Source organism: Culex pipiens, chromosome 3, assembly GCF_016801865.2.
Source record: "Culex pipiens pallens isolate TS chromosome 3, TS_CPP_V2, whole genome shotgun sequence".
In the NCBI taxonomy this organism is placed as follows: Eukaryota; Metazoa; Arthropoda; class Insecta; order Diptera; family Culicidae; genus Culex; species Culex pipiens.
The window spans coordinates 56897735-56913918 of record NC_068939.1 but is presented as its reverse complement, the minus strand read 5'-3'; the positions used below and the strand labels follow the sequence as shown (position 1 = coordinate 56913918).

The following is a 16184-nucleotide window of genomic DNA, read 5'->3' as shown; positions in this document are numbered from 1 at the left end:
AAATTGTGTGCTCTTTCAAATGAGCCTATAACATCCAGTACTTTGTTCTAGAAATCAGGAGGAAATCCAGTTTTTTCGTGAAAACTTAACACGTAGCCTTATGTATGGGACAAACTTTAAATGCGTTTTTCTCAGCTTGCTGTTTTTGCATATGGGACATTTATGCGAACATGGGCAGTTCAGGTGTCTTTTGAAAGGAGTCTGCAGCAAAGTTGTAGTAATTGATAAGGACTATTTAAAAAAAAAAATGGCACGTGATCAAAAATTTGCCGATGAAGAATAATAAATTTCCCAAAATTTATGTTCCATAATTTTTGAAATTTTATAATATGACAATTTATTTTATAATATGACAATTAATTAATGACAACTAATTCTTATTTTAATGTGAAATCAAATGAGTAATCGAAAAATACCTAACAGTTTTTTTTTTGATAAAGTGCACTATTTACAAGATTTTTTTTTAAGTTTAACGTTAACTGAAAAATTACAGTTTTCGATTTTTTTAAATAGTTTCCCTGATTGTCCATTCCTGAAAATATATTTTCATATGTTATAACATTTTAAAAGGGCGTTATATTTAATATTTGACCTTATTGAAATACTAATCTTGATTCCAAAAAAAAAAAAAACAAAATGATCAGTAAATTCCTCAAATGTTCCGTTTTTAATGTTTTGAAAGGACCATTGGTTTATGAGATATTGGTACTAGAAAATAAAAAAAATCGAGACCGAAAAAAAATTATGCTGTTTTTTTTTCTTTTTTCATCAATGTAATTTAATTGGAAATTTTTTCAACTTTGGAAAAAAAAATCAGGACTGGACAATCATGGATACCGTTTAACAAAATCAAAAAACTGCAATTTTTCAGTTAAAATTAAAATTTTAAGTGACTTTATCTTGGAAACGGTTCAATTTTTCAAAAAAAATGTTAAGTAATTTTCGATTACAAATTTAATTTTACATTAAAAATGAAGTAAAAAAAATTGTGACTAAATTTCTGGATTGGATTTTTTTTTTTCAAATCATCCTACTCGGCGAAAATTCTTTGTCCATACTTTTCCATGGCTCAAAAGTTGCGGTTTTTGTCCCCTATAACATATAAAATATATTAATTAAAAATATATGATTTTGGAAAATTGTTTTTTTGTGAAAAAAGGAAATTGAAAAATTGGCATTTTTATGCCAAGTTTGAACTAAATAAAAAAATAAGCAATTAACATTTACAGAAGTCCTTGAGAAAGTCAGCATAGAAACACACAACTTATGTCAATTTCAAAATGTTAACATAACAAAAATATTTATTTACTCATAACAACTTAAGCATCGCAAAAAATCTCAATGCGCCGAAGCATTGACCGCACCCTCTATGGCCCAGTCCGGGAAGCTGTTCACCTCCGGATACACGATCGCACCCCACGTCGGAAATCCGAGCCACATCACCAGCAGCGTAATCACCGTTGGCCCAATACCGGCTACCGCCATGTCCTTGATCGCAATTCGACCCACTCCGGCCACGATCGCATTTGGGGGCGTTCCCACGGGCATATGAAAGGCGTAGCTGCAGGACATGGCCGCCGGCAGCATGAGGTAGAGTGGATGGGTTCGAATCACGATGGCCTGAAAAGGGTATTGAGACATGTTCAATATCGTTGAAGATGATGATAAAGGTACTAACCATTTCAGCCAACACTGGGAGTATAATGTTGCAAATGGCAACATTCGAGGTGAATTCGGTGAGCAGTTGGGCTGCTAGACAAACCACGAGCAGCAGAACCAGTGGAGGCAGACTTTGCAGCCCGGATAGGGATTGTCCAAGCAGTGCAGACATACCCGAGACGTGGCCTGCTTCGGCAAGGGCAAAACCTCCACCGAGTAGGAAAATGAGACTCCAGTGAACCTTCTGGTTCACGAATTTCCACGTGATAAGTGCGGATGAAGGTTGTTTGGGCAGTGAACCTAAAATTTAGAATTCTCGTTAGAATTATTGTTTGTAAAACGTATTATCACATGTTGTAGATTCGCTGAACCCTTCCAAGCAAGAACTGATCTTGAAAAGTATTATATCTACGCACAACAAGGCTAACTAATCGTGAACGATGCCCCAATCTAATCAACGCAGTTTAGATTACCACAAACTAGTGGCTAGCGTATGAAGACTTTGACCTACTAACCCGATTTCCTCCTGAAGTAGTTGAGCCATTGCCAATCAGCTGGTATTACGAACAGTGCGACCACGATGAAGATGGCTGGGGTTGCGTCCTTGATTTTGCTGAAAATGTGATCAAATCAGCTTACATTTCCCACAAGTACATCATCAAAACTCACGCCCCCGGAAACAGGTCCACCCAGCCAGGGATGAAGCCCGGACTGCGGGTGAAGAACAGCACGATCGACAGCACGAACAGGATCGCCACGCTGATCTCGTGCGAAGTCATCGGGCCCATGTCCTTGTAGCGGGACTCGATGACGCGTCGGGCGATGGCTTCGCTTTCGGCGCCAATTTTCGTTTCCTTGGACTGGCGGCTGAAATTGCGAGAATAAAATAATTTATAAGTCTAATAAATTACATTCAGGGCTGTTGAGTCGATGCCACTGGAGTCGGTATTGTTCCAGGATCCGAAGTTAAAGTAGAAGTCAAATCTGAGAATTCGGGCTCCGAATCGGTTAAGTAAGGGTTTTTTGAATAGCTGTAACGGAGTCACAGTAGTGAAAAAATAACTAACTTTACTACACAGCCCTGCAACAACAACCACACATTGCATGAGTATTAAGAATTGAAATTGAGTAAGAACAGAAAGAACAATGAGCGATAAAACGTGTATAAGAAATGGCATGCTCATCAACTTTGCTACTTTAAGTGTTATTCATTGCTTTTGACCAGTTTAAAATATTTGAAAACTTTACTTCAACATACATACATAAAGCTGGGTGATTCTCCGCCAACACACACAGCAGTTGCCCCAACCACTCTTTGATTTGCGTGAAACTTTGTCCTAAGGGATAATTTTGGTCCCTGATCACGAATCCGATCTCCATTTTTCGATATCTAGAGACATTTTCGAACATGCGAAAAAAGACGTGTTTTCCAATAATTTGCAGCCTGAACGGTGATGGTTTGGAAATTTGGTGTCAAAAGGACTTTTATTTAAAATTGGACGCCCGATTTAATGGCATACTGTCATCTTGAGTGAACCGGGACTACAGTCTGAATAGGGACGGCAGTGTTTAGAGCACTTAAAGGTTTTAAATTTGTAAATGGATGTACACATTTTGTTGGTCTGAGTCTGTTCTATAAGAAACCAAACAGAAAAATCAAAATATTTTGCTCTAACATGGTTAAAACTGCTGTCTCAATTCGCCCCATGTGTCCCAATTCGCCCCAGTTGACGGTACTCAGAATTAAAAAAAACACTGATTTTTCATCGAAAAAAAAAATACAAAAACAGTGTAAAAATTCTTAATTTTTTTGTTACTCGTCTGCAATTGTTTTGGGACATGTCATTTTAAGGGAAATTTTATACTTTTTTTTATTTAATTTGGAACGAAAGTTTTGATTTTAAATTTCCTTTTTTTTTGTAACTTTGCAGGATTATTTTTAGAGTGTAACAATGTACACAATGTTTTAGGGCAGACGATTACAAAAAAATGATAAACAGTCATGCCACATATTCGGAACAGTTTACAGATCGGCAAATGTTCAACAAATAATAGCAATAATAAACGATAATTGAACATAATAATTGCTTTTACCTTCTGAAAGCCTTTTTTAAGATCTTTCGATTGATGTATAGACCGGCTGTACATTTTTACGTTTTATATCAAGTTTTCAATGAAAAACATTGACCCTTGAAATCCACAAATTCTGAACACTCTTTTCTTATGGCTGTAAACATTTTTTTTTCTCTCTTCAGGAGTAAATATTTTTTACAAAATAATGACTTCACACACTGAAATAAATCTAATGCTTACACAGAAAAAAAAGTTGAACATAGGAATGTTGAAAATTTGGCAGGTTGAATATTACCTCTTTTTTGAGTAATCTATATATATATAAAAATTCGTCGGTTTTGTTCAACGCGAATCATTTCAATACGGAGCGTCGGATCGAGGTGCTCTATGTAACGATGGGTTCGTATAAGTCCAAGGAAGGTTCATACGCCAAAAAGTTACAATTTTGGCCACTCTGGAACCGATTCCGGAAAATCTGCAGATTGTATGGGAAAAGTTACGTAAAATCAAATTTTGATCACAGGAGGCTGAATAAGCAAAAAAGTTTAAAACGTCAACAAACGAAAAAAGGCAGAACGAAGTTTGTCGGGTAAGGCTTGTATTACATAAAAAATGTGTAAAAATGTGAACCTGTTGAATATTCATCAAAAACTGATGAAAATTCATCATTTTCTGGGGTAAAATTCATCATTTTTTTAGCCACAAAATCTGTCACCATTTCCTGATGAATATTACCATCATTTTTTTTTCTGTGTAGTTATGTTTTATGAATGGTCTGATAGTTTTTTTTGTGAATATATCAGTTAAATTCAGGTGTTCCTTGGGCGTCCAAATTTCCCGGGTTTTGAGTTTCCCGGGAAACGGGACAAATTTTTTCAGAATCCTCGGAATTCCCGGGGTCCCGGGAAATTTTTGAAACAGTCATAAAATCTCTATTTTCATTATATTTGTTATGTTTTTCAAGCTTAAAATCATAGAATTAGCTCAATCATATTAATTGATGATAATTAGGGTTAGTAAATTTTCACGGACAGCGTTATAATCGTGAAATTTCTCATTTTCTGCGGAATACTATGAAATTCAAGGAGTTTTTGAATTCAAAGCATAAAAATAACAAACTAAAAAAAATATTTAATCCACAAAGTAAAAATTAAAATTTAATTAGTATTCAATTGAAAATAGTGATATTAACTTTTTAAACTCTTCAGTTGAACACTAAAATTAAATAGATTTTTAACAACATTTATAAGAAGTGAATGCTCTGAATAAATAATTGAAGTAAAAAAAACAAAAATCAGCCTCGGGAAGTAAGTTTGCAGGAATTTAGGTTAATGAAAATTTAATTTAAGCTTTTTTCTCCTTTAAAATTGTTCACAGCCCAATACTTCAAAAATTTAGTGAAAATAGAAGTGCATTCAATTGAAAACAAATGCTTTTATCTGATGTTTTTTATCACTTTTAGCACGATTTGGCACATTTTTGCAATCCTGAATAAACGCCTTTTGAATGGAATTTTCGCAATCATCCATATGTTAAATAAATTCACCGTTAAAATTAAAAAAATGTAAATTTTACTAATTGAAAAAAAAGTTGAAAAAGCTGAAAAGTTACACTTTCTCAAAAAAATTTTGCAAAAAAAAAACATATTTTACAAATTATCTTTAAGTTACTACCGCCAACTAGGAAAAAACTGAAATACAGTATGAATATGTAAGGAGATTTTAGAGCAATAAATTTGGAAATCGGTGTTCTGTGAAATTGTTTTGTTTGTTCCTGTTTTAACCAAAGTCATTCAAAACATCATGCAAAAATGGCCAATTTGCCCACATGCCGGTGTTTGAGAAAAATAGTTTGATTTGATTTATTTCCAAATCTTAAATCATAAATATACGTAGAAATATCAATTTTTAAAAATAAATAAAATCAAATAGGAAATATTTAAAAAAAACTAGGCATTTTCCAGATCGGAAAAGTAAATTTTTAACAGTTTTCCCTAATGAACCAAATTAATGCTGATATATGCCGAATACAAATTATAATGTTTTAATTATTATCGATTATGAGGTATTCAACTGTTAATCAATTTCCACAATCAAATCTGAATTACCAGAAATTTGTTTTTTCTATTTTTTTTATTTTGGGAATTCCCGGGACAAATTATAGAAAATCCCGGGATTCGGGATTCCCGGGATTAGGTGTTCCCCAATCATGGAACAGGCAATTTGGAGGCAGTGTTTTGCTGCTCTGAATGAAATATTCTTGAGATGCAGTTTTTTGTTTTAAAAGAACTACTTTAACCAGTGAAATAGCACGCGAATGTCCAAATAAAGGTTATTAAAATAGTAGGGTCGAAAGAAAAGTTGAATTTTGCATCCTACTGACAAATTACCACAAAAGTGTTTCGAATTTGTGGGTGTTCGGAATATGTGGGATGACTGTACAGTCCAAACTCGATTATCCGAAGAACTCAGAAAAATTTCACTTCGGATAATCTGGCTGATACAAAGATTTTTTCGTCTTTTTTCGAATGTTCAAAAATGGAAAGAATCGTACCGCCCTCCGTCACGAGATATCGAAAAATTGAGCTCGGATTCATAATCGAACAAAAGTTACCAATTAGAACAAAGTTTTACGCAATCCAAAGAGGGGTCGGGTCAATTTTTCCCATTTTCGTGTGAGTTGGTGGAGAATTACCCAGCTATAAATTAACAATACAAAAAAAGTGAATTCTTACCTGAACAACCCCATAAAGTGCCACTGCAGGTACACCCAGACGAGCAGCATGTTCACCACCATCAGCGGCACGTTGAAGAACATAAAATCGGGAAAGTCTATCCCGGGCGCGTTCCGGAACCGGCTCTCGTAGATACCCTTGAAGGTGAGATTCGTCCCCGACCCCACGATGGTGCCGCATCCTGACGAATTTAATTATTATATTAGTTGATTTTCAAGGTTCATGAAAAATTTGCATTCATCACCTCCAATGCTCGACGCGTAAGCCGTCCCCAAAAAGTAGCACAATGTTGTTCGCGAAGGTTTCCTCTTTCTGTGAACGAAAGAATTTGGATGTTAAATCTGCGTCGCAGATTCGCACTTTGTGTTGGTATACTCTTCCTTCTGCTTTCCGTCGTCGGCACCTTCAACGGAACCGGTACTTTCGTACATCTGGCAGAGTCCTTGCTGCGAACGAGAGACGAGACATTTTCAAAACACACCGATCTTCAAGGCGGTTCACATCTCGCGTGAAGAGTTCGCTCACCGATTCCAGTTCCTGCAGCACGGCCTGCACGATGGGGCACATCATGGCCACGGCGGCCGTGTTCGAGATCCACATCGACATAAACATCGTTACAATGATCAACCCAAAGTGCAACCGCCGTTGGCTGCATCCAATCAGCGCAATCACTTTCAGGGCGACCCGTTTGTGCAAGTTGCAGTACTCGATGGCCAATGCCAGAACGATTCCCCCGATGAACATTATGGCCGGTTCTTTCATGTAAACCATACAGGTCTGGCCTGTGCTGAGGATTCCCATCAGCGGAAACAGCACTATCGGCAGCATTGAAGTGATCGGCAGCGGCAGGGCCTCGGTAACCCACAGGAAGGACATCACGATCACCACGTACAAACATCGAAAGGCCGGAGAGGTATCGACCAGGAAGATCAGGGCGGTTAAAGTTGGTACCAGCAGTACAAACAGCGACTTCCAGTACACCTTCACAAACTGTCGCATCCGGCCGGAACATCCCAACTCGTCCTCTTCAGCCGGGACCGCGGATGTTCTGTTCACAAATTAACCCAAATTAGAACACACTTGCCACAGATTCAACCACGTGCTCACTTGCCCCAATTCAGTCATCGCAACTCCGTTCGCTCCATTGTCAGCTTTCATCCCCCCGGATAAGTACGTAGGACACTATTTTGAACACAATGTGTATATTCTTCCGGTGCTGCTTAGATCTGCACTGATCGACGTCTTGCCACCGAGTGATACGACCACTCACTGGCCGAGGGGAGAACGGATAGAACACAAATCCCCATCACTCTACGAGACGACGACGCGTGCCACCCATTGATTGACTGAACGCAGTTGGTCAGCTGAAACCACCAACGACTGCCGCCACAGTGATACTGGATTAAGAGTAGAATTCTATTGTAAAAACGTTACTCAATCCACCCTTAGGTGGTTGGTGCCTTCCTTACATTTAAAGGGTAATGCTATCCAAAATAGACTCAAAAGGGCTGAACTTTCAGTGTTCTATCAAATTGACTTCATAACACCAGATTGGGCCTCCAAAAAGTGTATAAATAACACTTAAGTGCTTATAACTTCTGATAAGGTTGTCAGATCTTCAATGTTTTGGACGCGTTGGAAAGGTCTTTTGATTACCTATTCAACGACAGGTCGCAATATAGATCCGGACAACGTTTTCATCAAAATATCTGAGATCCGGCCTCCAAAAAGTGCATAAATAACACTTAAGTGCTTATAACTTCTGATAGGGTTGTCAGATCTTCAATGTTTTGGACGCGTTGGAAAGGTCTTTTGATTACCTATTCAACGACAGGTCGCATGATAGATCCGGACAACGTTTTCATCAAAATATCTGAGATCCGGCCTCCAAAAGTGCATAAATAACACTTAAGTGCTTATAACTTCTGATAGGGTTGTCAGATCTTCATTGTTTTTGACGCGTTGGAAAGGTCTTTTGATTACCTATCCAACGACAGGTCGCAATATAGATCCGGACAACGTTTTCATCAAAATATCTGAGATCCGGCCTACAAAAAGTGCATAAATAACACTTAAGTGCTTATAACTTTTGATACGGTTGTCAGATCTTCAATGTTTTAGAAGCGTTGGAAAGGTCTTTCAAATACCTTTCTGAAAATGTATAACATGACGGGGTTTCTTACAAAAACCACCCTTTTTACAATCTTCCGAACATTAGTCATACTAGTTTTTTTAGCATAACTTTTGAAGTCCTTAACCAAACTGCATCATTTTTAATAGCGACTTATGGGACCCCAAGACGGATCTAATAAGGCCAAAACGGACAAAATCGGTTCAGCCAATGTCGAGATAATCGAGTGACAATTTTTTGATCAACATCCCACCACACACACAGACATTTGCTCAGAATTTGATTCTGAGTCGATAGGTATACATGAAGGTGGGTCTAGGAGGTCTAATTGAGAATTTCATTTTTCGAGTGATTTTATAGCCTTTCCTCATTGAGGTGAGGAAGGCAAAAAAACTCTAATCTTTCAGTTAAAAATCAATTTTATTTCAGAAACGTTACTCAAAAAAACAACCAAAAAAATCACAATCCAACTGGGGGTTGTTTTTTTGTGGTCTCTATTGCAAGTTTCTACCAAACCTCTTTTTACTCCAAGATACCTTCCATCCCAGGATCGAACTGAAGACTTTTAAATTGTGAGTCCAAACGCCGACCAACGACTCCACCGGAGCAGGCTTGGTTTGGTGTATTGTTTGTACTTACGAGGGAGACGGCTCCTAAACCTGGAATGAAATATCAACCTTTCAACAACTGAGGCCGGGACCGACGTTTTACTTCCCCATTCGATATAAGGCGTGATGATTGCATATCATCAAATATAAAATAATTGAAATAAACTTTTTTTTTTCATTTATTACACTGTGCGATCAGTCAAACCACCACCGTCCACCGTGCCGGTACGAACTGTCGGCTGACGAGTCGTTAAACTCTCGATTACGGCTGGACGTGATTGTTGCGCAAAGTCAGTCATCACACCTCAGCTCCTCCGACTACTCTGTAGCAGCTCAGCTACGGCAGCGGAGGAAGTTCCGTTGAACTTGTCGCTTGCGATATCCTTGATTTGGATACCTGGCGCGATAACTAATTCGTTTTGATAGATTTTGATCGCTCGATTGTTCTGAGTCGGTGCTTCGTGAGCTTTGTAACAGAGTTTTTTTGTGAACCGGAAGAACCTTCCGGACCAACGTCTTGAAACAGTTATTCTTAAATGGGAGTAAACAATCCTTCACTTCTCAATAGGTTAATTGCAAGCCTGCCAATGGCCTGATTAGGACAGGCAATTGAATGTCAAGTGTTTAGTACGTCGTCACCGTAAATAGCCTTGAGCTCAGAGCTGGACGGATTGGACGAAGTGTCCATCCGTTAAGACCATGGACTTGGGTGATAATGCTGCTTTTTTAGAGGTTAGCGGTTAATGGTTATTGTTTTTGTGATATTTGATTTGTGATCTGACGAGTGAGGAGGTTCTATTTGTAGAAAAGAAATTTGTTCTGGAAGATGAGGTCACTTTATTTCCTTGGGGAACTTCCACAGGAAAGAAGCTACAGACATTAACTAATGGTTTCTCATGCACTAACCTTTGGTGCATTCTTGGATGGATAATACATTATAATAACAATCTTACTGAATGAATAGCTGATGTAAGAAATGTGCAAAAATTTCATAAGACTGTTGGACAAATAAAAAACCCCGTTGGTCCCGCCCGTGTGGATCAATCGGACCGCGCACTGGCTCACAATCCAGAGGTTGCTGGTTCGAATCCCGCGGCGGGCGCTCTAAAATTCTTTGTGTAAATATGGGTATTCGGCGCCGTCGCTCCGTGCCATACTCTAGTACACTTAGAAGCCCAGGGCGGCGAAGTCCTTGTAGTTAAAAAGGAAGACACTAGTGGTTGGTACTAGCAATGGTGGCCGACAGCTATAAAGTCAACTTCGTCGTATGTTTATTGATGCAGTTGTTAATAATTTATAAATACCTCATACATTGTAATGCATTTTTAATTGGAATTATTCAAATTTAAATTCAAATTTAACTACATCACATAGATTAACTTAAGTTTTTTTTATTAGTCTTACTTCAATTTTCTCAGTGTGAAAAACATCGACGAGAGTTTTAGAACCAACCAATGCAATATTGTCATAAGTTTCGTCCGTCTAACCCTTGACGAGAGGGAAATCACAACAAGTGAATCACAATGAGAACTAAACTTACCTACCGGTCAGAATAAGTGGATGCTTGGCATTGTTGAATCTTTAACGGCTATTACAGTAGTGCTCTTGCAGCTGTGGTGAAAGTGATGGAATGATCTACTGTGATGATGATTCTTGAAAAGTAATGGTACTGCGTTGATTAGAATTAGAGGTAAGAAAGGTTTAATACAAGTTTAATACGAAGTAATTGAAGGAAATGTGGAATTAGTTTGATTTGAAAAATGTATGTTAAACACAATTTTCTGTAGTTTTTAAATTGTTTAAAATAGTATCCTAAAAGTCGTGATTCATTTTGTGTAAAGAATTGACCAAACGTCGATGATTGTATCATATAATTCTTTAAATTTAAGGCACATTTGGTTAAGCAGTAACAATTTGTTAAAAATAAAGTCCAGATATTTAAAAAAAAACTCTATAAATATTCACAATACTTTTTTAACATTGTTGTTGTTATTTGGGTAATTCTCCGCCAACTCACACAGCAGTTGCCCCGACCCCTCTTCGATTTGCGTGAAACTTTGTCCTAAGGGGTAACTTTTGTCCCTGATCACGAATCCGAGGTCCGTTTTTTTGATATCTCGTGACGGAGGGGCGGTACGACCCCTTCCATTTTTGAACATGCGAAAAAGAGGTGTTTTTCAATAATTTGCAGCCTGAAACGGTGATGAGATAGAAATTTGGTGTCAAAGGGACTTTTATGTAAAATTAGACGCCCGATTTGATGGCATACTCAGAATTCCGAAAAAATGTATTTTTCATCGAAAAAAACACTTAAAAAGTTTTAAAAATTCTCCTATTTTCCGTTACTTGACTGTAAATTTTTTTGGAACATGTCATTTTATGGGAAATTTAATGCACTTTTCGAATCTAGATTGACCCAGAAGGGTCATTTTTTAATTTAGAACAAAATTTTTCATTTTAAAATTTCGTGTTTTTTCTAACTTTGCAGGGTTATTTTTTATAGTGTAACAATGTTCTACAAAGTTGTAGAACAGACAATTACAAAAATTTTGATATATAGACATAAGGGGTTTGCTTATAAACATCACGAGTTATTGCGATTTTACGAAAAAATGTTTTGAAAAAGTTGGTCGTCATCGATCATGGCCGTTCATGGTCACTAGGGTGCGTCACAAAAGCAAAAAGTTGAGCTAGACAGCATAGGCGGGCAGAATATTATAGCTTCATGTCCACAGAAGCTCTCCTGAAAATTTCAGCCAATTTGGTCAAGAATCCGAGGTGCCCACTCGTTTTCAATTTTGTATTGGATATTGGACCCGTTAGTATGGGGAAAACGACACTTTTTACATTTTATTGTCCTGAAAATTCAAAATTGAACCAAATAACTTTCTGGGCGAGCTGTTTATAGATTTTTATATGGGGAACAACTTTGTAGAACATCGCGAAACGATCTGAGCCGATCTGGCTTAGTTATAAGTGGTTTAAGCCAAAAGTTTTTCCCAGGGTCGAACTTAGGATTTAGGTATAGCCTTTTTATCTATATGCTAACTGTGATCAGAAAAAATAGTCTGACAGGTGATGGATTTTTGTTGACAACATTTTCATTGCAAATTCCAATAGAAGAAGAGTTGAGGTGAGATTTTTCCAAGGCTTTTCTTTATACTTTGACCAGATTGGTATCTTTTTAGTTGCTTCTGGTGTTCTGAGGTGAATCGGTACGCTGACCAAGGAGATGGTCCACCAGATCGAGATCCTGGAGGCCGTGTTGGGCAAATTTTAGATGCCTACCGTTGTGGCTGCCACAGATGGATGCGTTTTAGTAGCAGCAGTTTCGACGGTGGTGGCGAACAGAAGCGAAGATTTACCTGAGTGTACTATTTTAAAATCCAATACATCCGGACGACGTTTTTTGTCAGTGTGGCGACAAAGATTGTGTATTTTAATTTAAAATTTTCCGTTCAAATAAATTAAATGTTATAATGTTTGCTCCAGTCGACGCCATTTAGTAGATGTATGACATGTCGAGAAGAAGAAAATTAGGGCCGATCTTAATCAATTCTCTTGCTCACTGCATCAATGCACACACCCAAGCCATGTTATGAAGGATTTGGCGCTTAATAGAGGCGCAGACCGCAATCCGGCCTAGTGATTAACAATAATTGTAATTAAAATTATTGCTCAAACGTGACCACATTTATTCAGTTTACCGCAAAATAACTCCGTCCCGATCTTCAGTCTCAAAGCTGCTTTCCAGACAAACAAATTCTAAATTAGTAGAAATTTACTAATTCACAGCTGAAACAGGTTAAGAAATGTTTCACTTGTTGAACTGTTTTACACTCGTGTTCTTTTTAACACTTAGAAAATCCTTGCCGCCGCGAAATTGGTAGTACTAAATTCCGCGAACTGCCACTTTATGGTGGTGTTAGAGTATGTGATTGTTTCTATCAGTTTTTTTTGCCCTCAGGGTTATCAATACCGGCCACCAAGTTCAGGTTCTTGACCGGTAGGATCGATGGAGAATGATCGAAATATGCGGTTGCTCGCGGGTGTATATGTTGCTGCACAGATTGATGATTCAGTCGTAACTCGTTGTCATTCCGTGCACAGGTGATTACGTTCAAGAGTTTTTGTATGCTGAAGATGTTTGGGGCGAATATTGGGGCAGATAACCACAGCGAGAGAACAATACGTTCAAATCTCGCGAGATAGTGTTGAACCAGAACGAACATCTGGTGCGATCAATCGTGATGAGGTTACAAACTTTTTCAAAAACAATACTAATAATCATAGGTTTGAAGTATTTATTCAAAATATTTGCTTCAACACCTAAATTCCATATAGATTCTCCCATTTTTCACAACCATGGAAGTTTAGGTGTTGAATAACTATTCTATAAATCACTGAACTTGCTGCTACTAAACCGCATCCATCTTTGGCAGCCACAACGGTAGGCATATAAAATTTGCCCAACACGGCCTCCAGGATCTCGATCTGGTGGACCATCTCCTTGGTCAGCGTACCGATTCACCTCGGAACACCAGAAGCAACTAAAAAGATACCAATCTGGTCAAAGTATAAAGAAAAGCCTTGGAAAAATCTCACCTCAACTCTTCTTCCATTGGAATTTGCAATGAAAATGTTGTCAACAAAAATCCATCACCTGTCAGACTATTTTTTTCTGATCACAGTTACCATATAGATAAAAAGGCTATACCTAAATCCTAAGTTCGACCCTGGGAAAAACTTTTGGCTTAAACCACTTATAACTAAGCCAGATCGGCTCAGATCGTTTTGCGATGTTCTACAAAGTTGTTCCCCATATAAAAATCTATAAACAGCTCGCCCAGAAAGTTATTTGGTTCAATTTTGAATTTTCAGGACAATAAAATGTAAAAAGTGTCGTTTTCCCCATACTAACGGGTCCAATATCCAATACAAAATTGAAAACGAGTGGGCACCTCGGATTCTTGACCAAATTGGCTGAAATTTTCAGGAGAGCTTCTGTGGACATGAAGCTATAATATTCTGCCCGCCTATGCGGTCTAGCTCAACTTTTTGCTTTTGTGACGCACCCTAATGGTCACTCGCGACAGACACGGACGACGAAACAAAGAGAAACGCAAAAAGTAACTTTTTCAAAACTTTTTTTCGTAAAATCGCGATAACTCGTGATGTTTATAAGCAAACCCCTTATGTCTATATATCAATTTTTGTAATTGTCTGTTCTACAACTTTGTAGAACATTGTTACACTATAAAAAATAACCCTGCAAAGTTAGAAAAAACACGAAATTTTAAAATGAAAAATTTTGTTCTAAATGAAAAAATGACCCTTCTGGGTCAATGTAGATTCGAAAAGTGCATTAAATTTCCCATAAAATGACATGTTCCAAAAAAATTTACAGTCGAGTAACGGAAAATGGGAGAATTTTTAAAACTTTTTTAGTGTTTTTTTCGATGAAAAATAATTTTTTTCGGAATTCTGAGTATGCCATCAAATCGGGCGTCTAATTTTACATAAAAGTCCCTTTGACACCAAATTTCTATCTCATCACCGTTTCAGGCTGCAAATTATTGAAAAACACCTCTTTTTTCGCATGTTCGAAAATGGAAGGGGTCGTACCGCCCCTCCGTCACGAGATATCAAAAAACGGACCTCGGATTCGTGATCAGGGACAAAAGTTACCCCTTAGGACAAAGTTTCACGCAAATCGAAGAGGGGTCGGGGCAACTTTTTCCGATTTCGTGTGAGTTGGTAGAGAATTACCCATTTTCATTCTGGTAACCCATTTTATTTTTGTTGACACCTTCAAAACTCGTGACACACATCTGGAGATAGGAAATTTTGTGACACGATGCTGACTGACTGACTACTGACTAATCTCCGTTGTCAACAATGGTTGTGACGCAATTGAACAATCCGTTTGCCTTGGACTTTGTAGCTAGATCAGATCAGAATAACTTAAACTTTGTTTATGTTAAGTTAAACAGTGCAGACACGTTTATCAGATGTTGATAAAAAAATCATTTTAGATAATAGAATTTTTGGTTGATTTGACCACATTTTTTCGCATTATTATTTAGATTTGTTGTAATTAAATAAAACCCCACAAAGTCCCAACAACTTGAGATGGCAAAGTTGGAATATGGCGAATATCCAACCACTCGAGTTTGTCTAATTTGGTGTTACAAATAGAAAAAAAAACTTTTATTATTCGATTTTTTTTAAAAATCTTTGGATGATTGAAACTTTGGATAATCGAATCTTAACTATAATTTTGTTAGGATACAGTAAGCCCAGTGTAAATATTTCTCAAGGTTTTGTTCGTCCATGTCGGTCCTGTAATTGTTTTCCAGAAATCCGAGCTCCATTTTTCGAAATCTCTTGACGGAGTCTGCTCTACAACTTTGTAGAACATTGTAACACTCTAAAAAATTACCCTGCAAAGCAAGAAAAAACACGAAATTTTAAAATTAAAAATTTTGTTCGAAATGAAAAAAACGACCCTTCTGTTTTTGTTTTTCAAAAAGTTATTTATAGTTGAGTAACGGAAAATGGCAGAGTTTTTAAAACTTTTTTAGTGTTTTTTGCAATGAAAAATACGTTTTTTTGGAATGTTGAGTACGCCATCAAACTGGGCGTCCAATTTTACATAAAAGTCCCTTTGACACCAAATTTCTATCTCATCACCGTTTCAGGCTGCAAATTATTGAAAAACACCTCTTTTTTCGCATGTTCAAAAATGGAAGGGGTCGTACCCGTCACGAGATATCGAAAAATCGACATCGCATGCGTGATCAGGGACAAAAGTTACCCCTTAGAGCAAAGTTCCACGGAATTCTAAGAGCGGTCGGGGCAATTGAAGTATGAGTTGGCGAAGAATGACCCACTTGTTTGAAGAATCGCATAAATTAGTGTGGTGTGATATTGTTGTGTAATTATACATTCTTGTTCAGTTAAAATTTTCTTTATTTTT

At 37.4% G+C, this 16184-nt stretch overlaps 1 protein-coding gene and 1 long non-coding RNA gene across 2 annotated transcripts; one reads left to right on the top strand and one right to left on the bottom strand.

Annotated features, from left to right (window-relative positions):
• Positions 1–1300: 1300 nt before the first annotated feature.
• On the bottom strand, positions 1301–7799 carry LOC120423611 (protein I'm not dead yet-like). Its single transcript, XM_039587476.2, has 9 exons — positions 7578–7799; positions 6992–7514; positions 6842–6912; positions 6711–6778; positions 6467–6647; positions 2329–2526; positions 2175–2272; positions 1679–1959; positions 1301–1620 (listed from the first exon to the last, which is right to left on the bottom strand). Exons 1-9 carry the CDS (start codon positions 7622–7624, stop codon positions 1339–1341), a joined length of 1749 nt encoding a protein of 582 aa, XP_039443410.1. The 5' UTR covers positions 7625–7799; the 3' UTR covers positions 1301–1338.
• Positions 7800–11876: 4077 nt separating this feature from the next.
• Positions 11877–12701, top strand: LOC120423620 (uncharacterized). The gene is made up of 2 exons (XR_005606259.2): positions 11877–12338; positions 12394–12701. It is a non-coding gene; the product is annotated as an uncharacterized LOC120423620 (long non-coding RNA).
• The last annotated feature ends 3483 nt before the right edge of the window (positions 12702–16184 follow it).